We start from the raw sequence: 17,713 nt of genomic DNA, 5'->3' as shown, positions 1-17,713 counted from the left end.
GTGGTATTTGTGTTGGTAATTGGTAGAGAAATTGGAAATGAAACTTTGTTGACTACAGTGTGGAGTAGCAGTACACTCACATGTATGTTACAGACAGGGGCAGCCTCAAGTCTTTATAAACTTTGGCTGGTTGTAAAGCATATTTTCTGACAGCAATTTCCTTGTTTTCTATGTGTCCTGAAGCAGGTGAGATGATTGATCTGCTTAAGATTGAAAGTTATCAATGCCCTAAAATATTGACGGCTATATTTTTCTTCCATGCATTATGAAAACAAATAGAACACTCCAGGTTTTCTTCCCATTTCTGTCATTTTCTTTTTCTTTTGCCATACTGATTTTCAATTTGTGTCAGTCAAAATAATAATGAATTCCCCAGAGTTTGTTGCTTTGTATTAGTAATGGGAGTCAGTTTAATTGACTTTCCCTTTCCCTTCAAATTGCTGGCATTGGGCAACATGCCTTGCTGCATAGAGTTATGACCCTTTACATTTTGAGTTCAATCCCACTGAGGTTAGCTTTACCTTTCATCCCTACAGGGTCAATAAAATGAAGCACCAGTAATATACTTGGCCACTTTAATCCACTTGTCCCTCCCCACAAATTGTTATCTTTGTGCCTAAATGAGAAATCATTATGTAAAATTTTCTAGGCTGTCACCTTTGATATTTTTCTGAAACCAGAATTAGTTATTTAGTTTATATATTCTATTTATTTTATAACATATAGTATTACTTGTAATGTTCTTTTTGTTAATGTTACATATATATATATGTGTTTTTAACGTAAAATAGAATTATCAGATTCTCCAGCTATTGTATCAATATGAATAGCTTACAATAAAATTCCACCGGAAATAGATTAGCAAAATTTAATAGGCAAGGGGGAATTGGAATAAAGGTGTGTGGGGGGGGGGTATTTGAGACCCCAGAGTATTCTATTTTCATCTTTTTCTCTTTACAGCCTTGGATTGATTTCTTCACTTATAAAACTATAAAGCATCCTGTTACTAATAGACCACCAGACAAACGCAGTTTTATTCCTTCCAAATGGGAAAGACTCAAAGTAAGCAATTTACGTCTTTTGTTTCTCCTTTTATTCTATTCATGTTACACATGTTGTAGAAATATTTCCTGCTTAATTTTTTTCTACTACAGACTTTGAATTCAGTTTTACACATCAATTATGAATTGTAACTCTCAGTGATATATATATTTTAGTGTGAAGAAAGAGTAGATAATGCAGAAGTATTAGTCGTTTTTGCATTAGTTTTGGCAACATCTCACATAATGAGGTGGAAGCAAGTTGTCTTGCCTGCCAGTGGCGGCTGCTGCTGTTTTTTGTACAGATTGTATTTGGTTTCATTTCAGACTAATTTTGCTGAAATCTTAAGCCCAATGACTTAGTTTTCCTTACAATCCCATAAACCCAAATGATAGAATAAGCTATCTGCTACCAAAAATATTAATTTCCCCTGCTAAAAACAATGTCTGATACTCAAGTTTAACAATATTTCTATACAATTTTCAGCAGTAATTATGGTATGTCTTATCTTTGATTTTTGTGTAGGTTTCAAAAGCTCAGTTATATTTACAACATGGTGTCATGTTTACATGTCTCTTCTTTAATTTTGTTTTCACTAAAATTCAAATATATTTGAGCCATGTTTCAACATGTAAAGGCTTTTTCACTCTATTTTATTGTGAAGAAGAAATTCTTGCTTTAGATAAAAGAGTATAAAAACACCCTCTGTGAACTGGTAAATGCATTTTTAGCATGTTAGCTGTCTTCAGTCCAGATACCAAGAGATGCAACTCTGAGCTGACAGGAAAGCTTTAGCTTTTTAAAACTTTTGTAAATTCATTACCAGGCTGTAATGAATATGTAAGTAGTTGTGCAAAGAAGTGATTAAAAGTAATCAAACTTAAAATCAGTTCACATGATTTGGACATATTTCAACTTGTAAAGACTTTTGAATGCATCTTGAGTTTGTTTCTTGTGGTGTGGAGGTTGATCTAGTGCTTTCCTATCTCTGCTAATAAACAGTTCTTACAACAGAATTATTTTACTGTTTCATGATTATATATTTGTCTTTCACTCATAGGTGGGGCAGATGGTACATGCTATCAAAATGGGTTGGCTAAAGCCTAAGCCACCTCGGAAAGATCCAGATGATGAGGAATTAAATCGAACATTTTACATGATGTGGAAGGACAATGAAGAAGTAAATACCACTATTTACATCTAATTTATATGATCTGTTATGAGGTTTTTTCTTTATTTACATGGATATCTCATCTTGCATAAAGTATTTTATGTAGTTTTGGTAGTTGTTAACGGATAACAGTGATTAATAACTGTCTTTTATATCTTTATGAAACAATGAGTGGGTGGCTAATTGCTGGAGTCTGCTGATGATTTTGTTGTTATTTTTATGTCTTTTAGCAAGAGCTAAACAAACGTTTCAGACATCACATTGCTGCCCCCAAGCTGGCATTACCTGGTCATGCAGAGTCTTATAATCCACCTCCTGAATATATCTTAACACCAGAGGAAGAGGAAGCATGGAGAGCTAAGGAACCATATGAAAGGCGAATGAAGTTTCTTCCTCAGAAGTATACTTCACTGCGTTTGTTACCTGGTTACTCTAGATTTATTGAAGAACGGTTTGAAAGATGCCTTGATCTCTATTTGTGTCCCAGGAAGAAGGTTATGAAGGTAAAATTTCTGTCAAGTAACATTATAATGTTATTCTTTTATTATATTATTCTCTCAAAGTTGTGAATTTGTAAAATCATTAAAATTACCTTGCAATTTTTTCTCAGGCATTAAGGCAGTGAACTGACAAAATCTTTAGCAAAATGCATATTGACATTTCTTCTGGCTTTATGTTCTGTCAAATTCCACCATGGTCAACTTTGCCTTTCATCCTATTGGAGTCAATAAAATGAGTTCCAGTTGAGCACTGGGATTGATGTAATTGATATCAACATACCCCCTCAAAACTGACTGTGCCAAAATTTGAAACCAATATTTCTTCAGGCTTTTACATTCTGAGCTCAAATCCTGCTGAAGCCCACTTAGCTATTCATCCTTCTTGAGTCAATAGAATAAAGTACCAGTCAAGTGCTAGGGTACAACCCTCTCTTCAGCTGTTATGTCATGAATCTGCTTCTGATATATGAGTGGCACTGATAGAACCTCTTTGTCTGCTGGCAACTACATGGCCACCTAACATCAGCAAAAGGCATTGTGCATGCTGATACAATGTCATATCTGGCTGCATGTGATGGCTACATTACTCACATTATTCTCTCTCAAAATTTTTTACACATATTTTTATTGTTACTCTTGCCATGACAGCTTTCCTGCTTCAACTTTGCCTTTGTAAGTCTTGAATTTCGCCCAATATATTACTGAAAATACAATTATAGTGTCTCTATTATTGCTTTGTCAAACTGCAAATCTCTTCATAAGGTATATTTTAGTCTGAGAAATAGTTGGTTTTTCAGAATTTTGATCACTTTGTCTGACTTTAATTGTTGATGCTTCATGAGTAAGACTAATTTCACAACCAATCTTGTTTAATTTGGTACTAATGTCACTGTGACTGGTCATTTCTTTGTTGCATGTATTTTGCCTATAAAAGATTGAAATGTAGCACTGTTAATTTTTGAGGCACTAACTACTCATGAAATCAGTTGCCCACCATAGTAAATTCTATCTCTAAGTTTTGCACAATTGGAAAAGAAAAAGGAAGACGATGATTGCTACAGCACTGGAAAGGCAGTCAGACACAGTTTTTGTTGCTTTTTATTTCTATAAAAGTCATTGCATAATTTCAGTCTTTTGTCATATTGAAATCCAAGTAACCTTGAGAGGTCTGGGCAGATTTAACTATCATTTCAATTTCATTTTATCCTCCATCGAATATTAAACCAAATTTATCTCATCAGCATTTCTGTTTGAATTGTTCCTTTTATTAGAGATGGTCTCTTCATCAGATATACTGGGTGGAGATGGAGATGAGAACATTGCAAAAACATTTAGAAAGGACCAAGATATCTGGCATCTTTGCAGAATTGATACTGATGCTCACATAAAAAGCACTCAATACACTTTATGGAGTGGTTGGTATTAGGAAGGGCATCCAGCCATAGAAACCATGCCAGAACTGACAATAGAGCCTGGTTTGGCCCCTGTCGTTACTAGCTCCAGTCAAACTATCCAACCCATGCCAGCATGGAAAATGGCTGTTAAATGATGATGATGATGAGGAGAAGCATCATTTTTCTATTGTACATTCAATGAATCTTTTCCTTGTAAGTTGATTGACACACATTTGAAGTTGTCCTTTTTTGGTCATTAACAATTTGATGCTAATGAATGACTTCCTGGCTGTCTGTCCTGTACCCTAGTTACTTAGTTATCCTTGCTTTCTATTATGAGCAAATGAGAAGAAAATGGGTTTTATCTCAGAATTTCTCACCGAGAGGTCCTTACTTAGCTGTATCTTTATGGTTCAACTTATGCCAGCATGGAAGAGTGAACATACAAATGATAATGAACATCATGTTTGAAGAATGTGTCAGAATGATTAAAAGAAACTTGACTATTCTAGTAGGTTCCTTATTCTTTAATGCCTTGTTAACATTATTAAAGCATTTATGATTATATTGGTTTATTTTTGTAATTTCTTTTCTCAGGTGAAAGATTTGGATCCACAAGATCTTCTACCAACTTTACCAAAACCCAAAGATTTACAGCCTTTTCCTACTGTTCAGTCGGTGGTGAGTTTGATGTTTAACATTGTACACGTCTTCTTATCGTTTTGTGCCTGTCTATAACAATCCTTCCTTTTTAGTATACTGGATTTTATCCTACCTGTTTTTTTTTTTTTAGGTGTTGAGATATTTCTTCTGCATAATATTTGGAAATGTATGGCAAAGTATAGTAGTTGTTAGAAAAGATAGAAAGTGTTGGGAATTCTCATCATATTGCCATGATTATCATCTTTGCATATACTTGAATGGGAAATGATACTTGTATGAAATTGATTTGTCTGTTGTGGGTATTGCAAACAAATTATTGCATCCAAACAACACAAACTAGACTTTAGTATGGTCTGCTCTGCTACAACTAACCTTAATCCACATCAAGTTGTAGGCTACATGAAATTGGTTGGTGAAATGCTTATAAGCAGTTGACCAGGTACTAGAAAAAGATCACAATTGTTTGGGTTATTTGTATTATTCATATCATTATTATTTTCCTAGTCATCTTTATCTATTTCCCTCTCCATCATCTATTGATCCTCACCTAGCACTAAGGTCTATTGGATTTACTTGTGAGTATCTATTAAAATGACATTTGGCTGTAAAAGTGAGTCTTATTCCCCAAGGGACAGAATTGACTCTTATCTTCATTTTGTGGAATAAGGCAGCTTCTCTGAGACTCTCCCACACTCAACTATACTCACTGGAGAAGTTGAACTAAAAACTTTCAGCTAATGAAATATGCAGCAATTTTAGAAGAATACCTTCTCAAATGTTAGCTGCATATTAATTTTGTAGATTGATGATTGCACTTAAAATGTAAGTTCCATGAGGTTGCAGTTCGAAGAACCCTGCTTTGTAAAGATAATGGAAAGTGGGTTTGGGTGGTCTGTAGCTTGATAGTTTGGATGGGCAGACACTGTTGTGAGAATTCTGAGTAATTGCTATTGACTTGACTGAAATGAGTCAAAAGTTTGTGCATATGCAGCCAGAAAGATGGCTAGTGTTGTTTAACCCCAGGTGTCCTTGATTGAGCAGAGTTATTATAAGCATTCCAATCATGACCATCACTTTGTATTTGTTAGTGATTGTTTCAAATGTATGCCCATGTGGTAGATTTTTGTTGACATTTTCCTTTCATACATGTTTTAGTAGCTGTTAGCTGAAAGCGAATTGTGAAATGAACATTCCTGTCATTTACCGTATAATAGTGGTCAAACTGATTACTGGAGATGATAACGTTTGTTTTTGTGTTTTTATGATCATGAAAGACTTTATTGTCATCTTATTCATTAACTGTAGGCTCATAAAATATATTTTGATCCCATTCTAGGTTTACAAAGGCCACAAGAATATGGTACGATGTATATCTGTTCATCCAAAAGGACAGTGGCTGGCATCTGGTAAGTCAAACATTTTCCATAGCCAGAACCTCTAATTTGTTTATATCATCATCATTTAACGTCTGCTTTCCATGCTGGTATGGGTTGGACGGTTTGACTGAGAATTGGTAAGCCAGATGGCTGCACCAGGCTCCAATCTGATTTGGCAGGGTTTCAACAGCTGGATGCCCTTCCTAACACCAACCACTCAGAGAATGTAGTGGGTGCTTTTTACATGTCACTGGCATGGGTGCCAGTCAAATGGCACTGGCATCAACTACCCTCAAATGGTGCTTTTTTATGTGCCACTAGTATTGGCCATGCTTGAATGGTGCTCTTTATGTGCCACCAGCTCAGGTGCCAGTCAACCCACACTGGCATCAGCCACAACTATGATTTCACTTGGTTCAATAAGTCTTCACAAGCACAGCATATCACCCGACAATTGAAGGGTGCTTTTAAACAGGCCAGTTATGCAACACCGGCATCGGCTTATCTCACTTGGCTTGCTGGGACTTCTCATGTTTCCAAAGGTCTCGACTGCTTGTCATTGCCTCTGTGAGGCCCAATGTTTGAAGTTTGTGCTTCACCACCTCATCCCATGTCTTTCTGGGTCAACCTCTTCCACAGTTTCCCTCCACTGTTAGGGTATGACACTTCTTCACATAGCTATCCTCATCCATAAGCATCACATGACCAAACCAGCGTAGTCATCTCTCTTGCACACCACATATGATTGCTTCTTATGTCCAACTTTTCTCTCAGGATGCTTACACTTTGTCATGCATGCACACTGACATTACACATCCAGCAGATCATACTAGCTTCATTTTTTTTTCAAGCCTACTCATATCCTCAGCAGCTATAGCCCATATTTCACTGCTGTCTAGTATGGCTGTTTGCACACAGGCATAATACAGTTTACTTAGGCCCTTTGTTACTAGCAGATGTAGGAGCTCTCTGAACTTTGCCAGCCCATTTTTATTCTAGCAGCTATGCTCTCAGAGCATCCACCCCCGCTACTGACTTGGTCACCTAGGTAACGGAAGCTATCAACTACTTCTAGTTTTTCCCTTGGCTTGTAATGGGATCTGTTTTCTGTACATTTTCGGTGTTTCTTGCACCTGTGCATCTTCCACACACAAAAACAATCTTCCCAGGTAACCTTCCTTTGATATTGCTCTTATGTGTTCATAGCTTACACTGGGTACATCTTATAGAGTTTCTACCTACTCCTTTTCTACAGATTGAGCAGGGCCATCTACCTGAAGGGATTTGTGATTTGTCTGCCTTCCTACTTACTAAGACTTTGGTTTCTGCTAAGGGCCTTCAATTCTAGACCTTGCTTCCACCCCCGAAACTACTTCTCTAGTTCTGGTAGTGACTCAGCTATTAGAGCAAGGTCATCAGCATAGAGGAGCTCCCAGGGGCAGCCTGTCTTGAATTCCTTTGTTATTGCCTGGAGGACTATGATGAACAAGCGTGGGCTGAGGACTGATCCTTGATGAACCCCTACTTCTATCCTGAATTCTTCGCTATACTCATTGCCAACCTTCACCTTACTGACAGCATCCCTCTACATGGCTTGTACAGCTCTCACCAACCACTCACCTATCCCTAGTTTCCGCATTGACCACCAGATAAGGGATCAGGGGACTCTGTCAAAGGCTTTCTCCATATTAACAAAAGCCAAGTACAGGGGTTTATCTTTGTCTAGGTATTTCTCCTGCAGCTGTCTTATCAGAAATATAGTATCAGTGGTGCTTCTCCCTAGCACGTACCCAAACAACATCTCATCTAAACTAACTCTCATCCTAATTAGTTGGGCTATGACCCTCTCCGCGACTTTCATCACCTGATCCAACAATTTGATAACTCTGTAATTTCTATCTAAGGTGTCACCTTTACCTTTGTAGTAGTTGACTATGGTGCGACTTCTTCGTGTATCTCCAGGTTAGCTATACAGGTGACTAGACTATAGCCTACACTGCCAGATCTTTTTAGCATCTCAGCAGTGATTCTTGATGTGCTGGGGGCTTTTCCTGTCTTCATATCCTTAATTGCTTTTATCTACCAAGATACTGTCAATTTGGATAGCTGGGTCGGCATTCAGCAGACTCTCTTTCTCCTATTCATTCTCTTCATTTAGCAACTTTTCATAGTGGCATCTCCAAGTCTCTCTCTTTGCAGCATCCTTAAATGCTAGTGAGCCGTCATCCATGCTGACACATTGCTCTCCTATGACATCACAATTTTCTCTCTCACACTGTCTTGCAAATGAAAACACGTCAAGTCTCTGGCCCTCACAACACAGAGCATTGGCAAATTTCTTCTTATCTGCTTCCCCTCTGGCTAAGTAAACCTGTCTCCTAGCTTCCCTTCTGGTAATCTGATACAGTTCTCTGCTACCACCATGCTTCCAGTCCTTTTGTGTCTGTTTCTTTCCCCTAATGGCCCTGTCAACTACATTGTTCCACTACCATGTCACCATAGGTTGAGAAGAGACTTTGCACCAGCCATATATCTGGTCAGTAGCCCTCAACAGATTGTCCAGTAGGAATCTCCAGTTGTCCTCCATGTTATATGATGCTATATCCTCCTCTTTTTTGTCAAAAGCTTCAAGTAATATATCTCTAAAGCTTTGTCCATTCAGAGGATCCTTAAGCTTCCAGATTTTACATATATACATATATATATATAAACACATACACACTCACAACCTATGCATTTATTTATTTTTTTATTTATTTATGATAGGTTCTGATGATTGCACTATCAAAATTTGGGAAGTATCAACAGGCCGCTGCTTCAAGACAATTTCTGTTGAAGGCACAGTTAAGAGTATTGCTTGGAACCCAAACCCATCACTATGTCTTTTAGTTGCTGTTGTGTAAGATTTCTTTCTTTATTTTAAAGTATTAATCCTCAGTCAATAGAAAAATAAAATCATTAGAAATAATGAAGAATAATTTCTCCTCCAACTGGAGCATCATTACTGTCAGTTTCTTCCTTTGTTAGGAATTTTGGAGTATATTTTTGGTATGGGTAGCATTTTTTTTAGTTATACTAAACTACAGTACTGGTTTATTTTTTTATTTATTAGACCCAAAGGCCCTGTAATGCAAGAAATAGAAGAGAATAGTGATTTTAATCAGAGAATGGAGTTAATTATCTGATGAGTTGTTTGAATTAGTTTAAAGGTAGAATATTTATTAATCCATATCTTAAATCAAGTGTTTTAAACAGGCAGGACCTTGTGGCTCTTCTTGAAAGTTTTCTTATACTTTACAGAGGTTTATCATAAAATGAAGAGCCAATTAATGTGCTTAGCTGTATAGTATTTCTCTAATACTATATAGAAAATCAAAAGAGCTCTGCAATAAAAAAGATACAAACTTTTTCAAGTATATACATTATAATGTGTAGGAGTTATAACCCAAGCTGTGTTCTCATGAAACACATGAGGATGCATTTATTTTAAATGAGAAAAATCATACATACTAGTTGAAAGTCCTGATGAATCCTACATACCTACAGAGTAAATTTATATTGATACAAGAACTGGAAAGTTTTGTACATTTCTAATTTCATGCTATATGTTTTTCATTTATAATTAATATTCATGTTATAAATAAATTCATAATAGATATATTCATGTAGAAAACATGCCCTCGGGCAAAGGTACTAAAATATGTAATTGCTTAGAAGGAATTGATATTGAATACTTTTTTATGTAATCTAATATAAACTTGAATATATCCAACAAATCTATGAGTACTCTTATTTTTACATCCTACACCTAAATAGGTTTTTCTCTTCTCACCCAACGTCTCTTGTATATATAAAACTGTTTCATTATCTTTTCTTCCTCTCTACCCTTTTTCTCCCTCTATATCTCTGTACTGCTGAGGAATTTTTAAAACTATAGATAGCAATTCCTTCCAAGTAAATAACATGATATTTTTGCATATTGGGAAGTCTCAGCTCACTGAAATGTCTACAGTTTTCAAATGAATAAATAACCATGTAAAATAAAGGTTTTAATCAGAAAAAAAAGAAAATGATGAGGAAGTAATTAACATAATTATTGTCTTTCATATTGCAGTAACTGGTCTGTGGTTATTCTTAATCCCGGTGTTGTAGATAAACTTATTGTATCTGGCACAGATGAGCTGTTAAAATCTTTTGTTACCACAGAAACAATCACTGAAGATGCAGAAAATGTAGAAAGTAAGGAGTCTGTTTTTGTTAACATATTTGTCAGTGATCATTTAATTCAATACTGAATGCAAGTGGCTGATTAGATGGGGTACAAAGCAGCCTGCTTAGTACCACATCTAATCATATCCTTTTGTGAGGTGTGAACTTTTCATTTAGAAGATATGCCATTAGGTATAATAGGTAGAACAGAGTACATTTGATTACATGTTAAAATGAGTATTTTGTTAGTTTACAGTCATGAAGTGGGAAGGACCGTGTAAAGCTGATTTGCTCTAAATCCAGAAATTTTATAGCTATTTCATGATTTGTTCACTTTTTTGTTTATATTAGATATTTTAATATAGTTTGTTATTTTCAGAAAACACTAAGCTTGTTATGTGGGAATCATTTGAAGGTAAAATGTATGATGCTGGACTTCGACTGAAAATTATTCATCCACAGGTTTGTTTCTGACCTCTCGTTTATTTACATATAGTTTCATATTCATTCTTGTAAGGATTTAGTTTAAGTACAATAAACTACCAAAATTAATGTCTATTTCTTGAAGATTTGGCCTCTAATTTAATGTCTTTACTTTTTCAATTGTTTTTGTTAGATAAGTAGGAAGTAAATAAAATTTAAAAGAAGCAAAAGATGATATGTACTAAATGTAACAATGTATTGCTTGAAGAAATGTTTTAATGATACTGCTTCCAAGGAAATTCTCAAATTACACAATCAAATGTGTGCTCTTAATTTGGGTTTTGGTCTCCAACAGTCCTTGAGGTCCAAGATTAATTTTGCTTAATAACAGAAAATGGATTACATCACATGCTCTGTGGTGTGATGTATAATCAAGCTAATGCATTGTTTTAAAAAGGATACATGGGAAGGAATAGTTACCTAAATTTAGGTAATCAGTGAACTAAACTATTTTGTGATAGTTTATAAGATGCAGCTGGAATAGTGAAAGAAAAAATATCTGAAACAGAATTGCTTTTGGTTTTTATTTTCATAGGAAGTAAACCATGTGTCATGGCATGCCAAAGGTGACTATTTTACATCTGTGATGCCATCAGCCCATAGCATGGCTGTTTTAATTCATCAGTTGACAAAAAGAAGGTCACAGGTCAGTAATATGCATTTACTTCCTTTTTATTTTGTCTGTTTGTTAAAGTTTAAACTTGATACCACTTTCAAGAATTGATTTGTGCTTAGTCCATGATCTGGTTTTGATTTGCCATTTCACTTCATTGTTAACAGTCATGGGAAGGTATGAATGTCTAGCAATCTCCTTTTCCTTCTATAAATATGAAGCCTTGAAACTACTTATGTAACAAAATCAACACAAATTTCCTTTGACTTAAACCAATGATAGTGAATATGTTGTTTATGTAAATTCTAAATTCTCTAAAGCAGTTTTTTTCGTCCAACTTCAAACTGCTTAACTTTTCTTAAGTTATTTTGAATTTATTTAATTGGTGACCTCACTGGTGTTGGTCACATGTAAAAAGCACTCAGTCCACTTTGCAAAGTGGTTGGCATTAGGAAAGGTATCCAAGCATAAAACCATGCCAAAGTAGACAGTGGAGATTGGTTCTGTCCTCAGGCTTACCAGCTCCTGTCAAAGTGTCCAACCTGTGCCAGAATTTAAGACAAACATTAAATGATGATGGTAAATGTGTATGTGTTCACACACAGTGTGTTTTTTATAATTTAAGGCTGTAAGTTGTTATTTGAAGGACAGGAGTAACTGTGCAGAGTCTGTCCCTTGTTGGGTCAAAATAAATATATTTGTTTAAACTTAGATCAATATTAATTGAATAGAACTATGATGAAAACCACCCTTTTTTTTGTGCATGGGTGTATCAGGAACTAAAGAGTTACATAGTTTAATTTATCATAATAAGGATTATTACTATTGTTTTCACTAATTATTTTTTCTTTAACAGAATCCATTTTCAAAGTCAAAAGGCATAGTCCAGCGTGTACTTTTCCATCCTGTAAAACCCCTGTTATTTGTTGCAGTAAGTATCACATTTAAATTCTGTTTGTAGCCCATCCAAATATTTTCAGAACCAGAAATAGTAATCATTGAGTGATCACTTCAGTTGATAATTAGATAATTATTTCTATACTCACAGGAAGTGGTCATCCCAGTACTGCAAACTGATGACGACAAGATGCTGCTATGCACTCACCCAACCTACTAAAAATAGCAAACAAATCACATCCTATTATCTTAAAAAAAAAAGAATAAAGAAAAGATACATCAAATTATGTAGTCTAAAACATCCCCTAAAAAGACAGTCTATTCACAATTAAATGGAGATGTCCATTTGTGACTGATCTCAACATAGTCTTAGTTATCTGATATGATTGTTTGTCCAGTACTGAATTGTTGTTTTATCATCCATAGTCTTTCACTGATTTTTGCATTTGAATGAGCCAGTGATTTCTGTGGCATTAATCAGAAGAGACAAGTCTTTCCTTGGATAGTATACCAGTTTTGCTAGTGGCTATGACAAGTTCAGTGTGTAGTGCCATTGGATGGTTGAGCAGGGAGATTGTCAGATGGATGTTTTATTATCCTCTTTAGCTAAACTTCATCTGACATGTACCATTTATCCAGCAAGTGAAAAAACAGAAGTGAGATGCCATTGCTGAGTGACTAACAATACTGCTATGGATAAAGGGGAATGAGTAATGAGTAAAGGAGGCTGAGAAGGATGGGATAACCTGTGCAAATATGACAAGTGTTCGAGTTGTACTTTCAGTTTTGAAATTTTGTTAAGCAAGATACTTAACCCTTTCATTTCTATATTTCTAACCAAAATGCACCCCTTTCAGTTAAATTCTATTATAGTTATGAATTTAGACTGGTTTCCTAAAACATTTCTGACTTTTATTTAGCAACATATTGTGGTTTTTGGATTACAGTAACTTAGCTAGAGGTTCTTAAATCTGTTGCATAATTTTTGTCTTAGAGTCTCTAAATTACAGGTAGATACGGGATAATTCAACTAGATATAAAATTCTTTCAATTTTGTTTAAACATCATCAAAGAAAATTAGTTATTAGCCATTTAATATTCAATTGGGTATACAACAAAATTTTAGAATCAAAGAATTGTGCACATTACTGGATTATCAGTTGAGCTTAAATGCATATAAGACAGGCATAGCAATAAAGGATAAAATTCTGGAATCTCTTTGAAGAAAACTAGAAAATGAAATACACTCAAACACATACATAAATAGTTAGAAACATATGATGATTCACAATGCAAATTGATCAAAATTTGTCTCTTACATTGCCGGTAAATTGAAATGACAGATAAATGAAAAATAAAAATGAAATTTGAAGAAACAAAATTTATAAAATCAGATCATATACATATAATTCACACAATATTTCTATCATGGTAATTTAATACAACTTTGCAGAATGTACATTGGAAATTTGTTTCAATAGCTTTTCCAATGGGAGCCTTTTTTTTTTTATGAAGGCATTCACAGCACTACCTTTTGTGACCCTCGTTTTTCTCTAATTTATGGAGATGAGCCAAAGTCATAGGGCTATCACTCTGGCAGGCTTAAGTTTTTGTTCCAACAGTTATTTTTTGGAAGGAAAACCAGCTTTCAACTGCATTGCTACATCTGGTTGGAACTGCTGATAGTCACATCACTTTCAAGCCCCTCCTGATCTGGTGTATAATTTGCATTAACAATGTTTGTATTTACTATAGACCAAACCAGGTATTGCCACCATTTATTACACATTTGGCAGACCAGATAATAGCTCATCATCTGATTCTGCCAATCTACACCACCCATGTACTTGTTTATAATTGAGGTTCACAAATGGAATGCCATTTTCATCCACTTGATTTGTATCTTATCTTTGTACAGTCGCTAGCAAGTTTTGTTTCTGCTGTTGGATTATTTCACCTCTTTTTTTATATCCAACAGCACCCCTTTCCTACTTGCAACAACTGTAGAGTATGTATATGTTGCTAAAGCTTCTAAATTCACAAGTGTGACTGAACTGAAAAACCAGTCAAAAAATAATATATGGCCCTGGTTCACTACTTGACAACATAAAACTGTTATCCTTTCTTTGCCAGTATTAAAAGTTTTTAAAACAATGATGTAGAAAAAATGTGAGGAAAATCTCCAAAAATTCACAGAAGTCAGACATCATGTTAAATAATGTCGGCTACTGTAACTCAGTTGTTTATGTAGTGAAATCACATGTTTTCATGAATGTACTAATGAGATTTGTACTGAAATTCTCATTTAAATATGAATTGGTCATTATGACTGGTTTCAGGCAGGCTGATATTATTTACCATTTTGATTCTCAGGCAGTTACAGCAGGCTTGGTATTGAAATGATTAATACTTCTAGTCTATTTATGAAATGGTTTTTAGAGATTGTACCAGTTGTAGGGAAGCATTATAGCAAGGTGTCTCACAGAATGTAGTTTAGCATACTGCTTATATTGGGGATCAATCAACTAACTATATTCCCTTCTCTTCTACAAAAGTGAAAAATCCTTATTTTCATTGTAATCAGCTGGCAGTGTATTAAATTCTTAGTGAGTGGAAACTTGATAATGCATTGTCTTAACCTCTGACAAGTCAAAAGTTTGTGCCACAATGTCAGTGCTGCTTTGTATCTACAGTAGGAGAGTATAAATGCTATGCTCTGGTTTGATGGTGTTAAATCTTCTTGATAAGATGATGTGTATGGATTTTAATACACAGCCATGTAGTACCTATTCTAATCATCCAGATGGAAATAAGTGTACTGTCCAAATACACATTGTACTGCCAGAAGTGCATTTGAACTTGAAGGCTAGTAGGCCTATTTTCTTCAGCATGAGAGGCTCTAAGTCTCCTGTTGAATCAGCAAGAGCTATGAATAAGGTTGAGTTGAAATACATTCAGAACTCAGAGTTTACCATTAAGAAGCTCTAACAAATTCAACTTGTGGTCCTATTTCAGTCCTTACTTGCAGCTGTTTCTTTTGGAGTAGTTTTCCTTCATTTGGCCTGATGCCTTACCAAATTTCTTTAGTGAATGTTGTTATTCTTCTTATCTTTTGTAGACTCAACGCTATGTGAGGATATATAACCTGTTGAAACAAGAAATGGTGAAGAAACTGATGACCAATGTTAAGTGGGTCTCTAGTATTGCACTTCATCCAGGAGGTCAGTGCCTGATTACATGTACTAAAAACAATTCCCCTTGCAAAAATTAACTCCTTTAAAATTCTAGCTTGTACCTATTTTTTTACCTTCTTTCACCATTTATATTTCAAAATTTTTCTTTCATCTTTATTTAATTTTTTTCTCTCCCTCCTCTGCACTTTCTTCATCTCTCAACGTCTGATAGGCTGGACTTGTGTTCAAACGTATTATCTTTTCTTTTATGTTTTGGTCATTATACTGCAGCCATGCTAGGGCACCACCCTTGAAGAATTTTTCATTTGAATGAATTGACCCCAGTACTAATTTTCTTTTGTAAGCCTGGTACTTATTTCAGTGGTCTCTTTTGGAGAACTGCAAGGTTATGGGGGTGTAAACACACCAACACCAGTTGTTAAGCAGTGGTGGAAGACAAACACAAAGACACACACAACATATATATATATGTGTAAAAGTGAAAAAATACAAACTGGGACACGAACGTGAAACATTTAGAAGACGACACAAAAAACACGGACGGGACATTCGAAGCCTTCAATCTTCAGTCAAGAACCGGATCATCGTCGCAATTTCGGCTGATTAATCTTGAGATTGCTCCGACCTGACCAGCCCCAAAGGAAAATCTAAGCCAAGCGCATATATATCATCATCATCATCATCGTTTAGCGTCCGTTTTCCATGCTAGCATGGGTTGGACGGTTCTACTGGGGTCTGTGAAGCCAGAAGGCTTCATCAGGCCCAGTCAAATCTGGTAGTGTTTCTACGGCTGGATGCCCTTCCTAATGCCAACCACTCCGTGAGTGTAGTGGGTGCTTTTTACGTGCCACCCGCACAGGTGCCAGACAGAGCTGGCAAACGGCCACGAACAGATGGTGCTTTTTATGTGCCACCGGCACGAGGCCAGTCGGGGCGGTGCTGGCAACGGTCGCGAAACGGAAGGTTCTCTTACATGCCACCGGCACTGGTAACACATCTGCAATTTCCATTGATCGATTTCGATTCTGATCCTCACTTGCCTCAACAGGTCTTCACAAGTAGTTTCGACATGCCACCGGCACTGGTAACACATCTGCAATTTCCATTGAACGATTTCGATTCTGATATATATATATCAGCTGTCTTTCACTTTCTGTCTGTTAAATCCACTCACATAGCTTTAGTTAGCCTGAGGTTATAGTAGAAGATACTTGCATAAGGTTCCACATAGTGGGACTGAACCCAGAACCCTGTTGGGAAGCAAATTTCTTACCACACACCCATGCCTCTACATATGTGTATATTTCTTTAATCTGGTACTTGTTCTGTTGGTCTCTTTATGGGGATGTAAACACACCAACACTGGTTATCAAGCTGTTGGTGGTGGATAAATGCTAAGATACATATACAGATAGATGGATAGGTGGGTGAGTGGTCAACTTCTCACTGGTTTTTTATGCATGACTTGTTGTAAGTTAAAGTTTGTGTACACTTGTAATTATCATACATTTTCATCTGAGACAGAATCACTTAATATATCTCTCATCACTTTTACCTCATTAATTGCAATATGATCTATGAGAGTGGCTCTGCTGAATGTTAAACTAATTTCTAAAAAATGAGAATGTGTGTGTGTTTTGAATAATTTACTTTATGCAAGCACAAGAGCAAGGTAAAATAAGTGAGACTATATTATTTCATTTGAGTTTAGAATGTGATATTTTCATTGTCTTAAATTTTCTAATGGCTTAGTTAATTACTATGTTCTGTATTGCAAGTGCTGATATCTGAGTACTGGGTAAGAGATAAATGTTCCTTTCATTAGGATGATGGTCAACTACAGAAAGTTCTTAAAAAGGGATTGAATTGACATTGCTGACCTATGAAATTTGTCAAATTTTAATCCTTTGGCTTTCAAATTACTCTGTCCTATCAAACATCATGCTTATTTATTCAAACTGGTTTGAATTAATCATATAGTGTCTCACTGCTTTGAGATTTCAATGATATGAGTATAAATTTTTAGAATGACATTGTATAGTAGGTGTAAGATGCTGAATCTAGTCAGTTTGAATATAAAACAGGTAGGGATATTTTGGCCAGATCTGGTCAATTGAAATACTAAAGGGTTAAATCTAGGTAGACTAAACCAAAAAGGAATAAGTGTCATGT

General features: G+C 35.6%; 1 protein-coding gene across 2 annotated transcripts in view; it reads left to right on the top strand.

Moving 5' to 3' along the window:
* LOC115213138 (ribosome biogenesis protein bop1-B) overlaps positions 1-17,713 on the top strand; it is a 50,488-nt gene that overhangs the window by 18,797 nt on the left and 13,978 nt on the right. For both annotated transcript variants that reach the window (XM_029782075.2, XM_036501904.1), the window contains exons 7-17: positions 961-1,062; positions 2,102-2,221; positions 2,443-2,715; positions 4,704-4,787; positions 6,106-6,175; positions 8,912-9,044; positions 10,260-10,384; positions 10,734-10,816; positions 11,373-11,483; positions 12,307-12,381; positions 15,466-15,568. In XM_029782075.2, coding sequence (XP_029637935.1) covers positions 961-1,062; positions 2,102-2,221; positions 2,443-2,715; positions 4,704-4,787; positions 6,106-6,175; positions 8,912-9,044; positions 10,260-10,384; positions 10,734-10,816; positions 11,373-11,483; positions 12,307-12,381; positions 15,466-15,568 — 1,279 coding nt within the window. The remainder of the gene's footprint in view (positions 1-960; positions 1,063-2,101; positions 2,222-2,442; positions 2,716-4,703; positions 4,788-6,105; positions 6,176-8,911; positions 9,045-10,259; positions 10,385-10,733; positions 10,817-11,372; positions 11,484-12,306; positions 12,382-15,465; positions 15,569-17,713) is intronic.

This window comes from Octopus sinensis, linkage group LG1, assembly GCF_006345805.1.
Source record: "Octopus sinensis linkage group LG1, ASM634580v1, whole genome shotgun sequence".
NCBI classification, from domain to species: Eukaryota; Metazoa; Mollusca; class Cephalopoda; order Octopoda; family Octopodidae; genus Octopus; species Octopus sinensis.
This window is presented reverse-complemented; position numbering and strand designations above follow the sequence as displayed.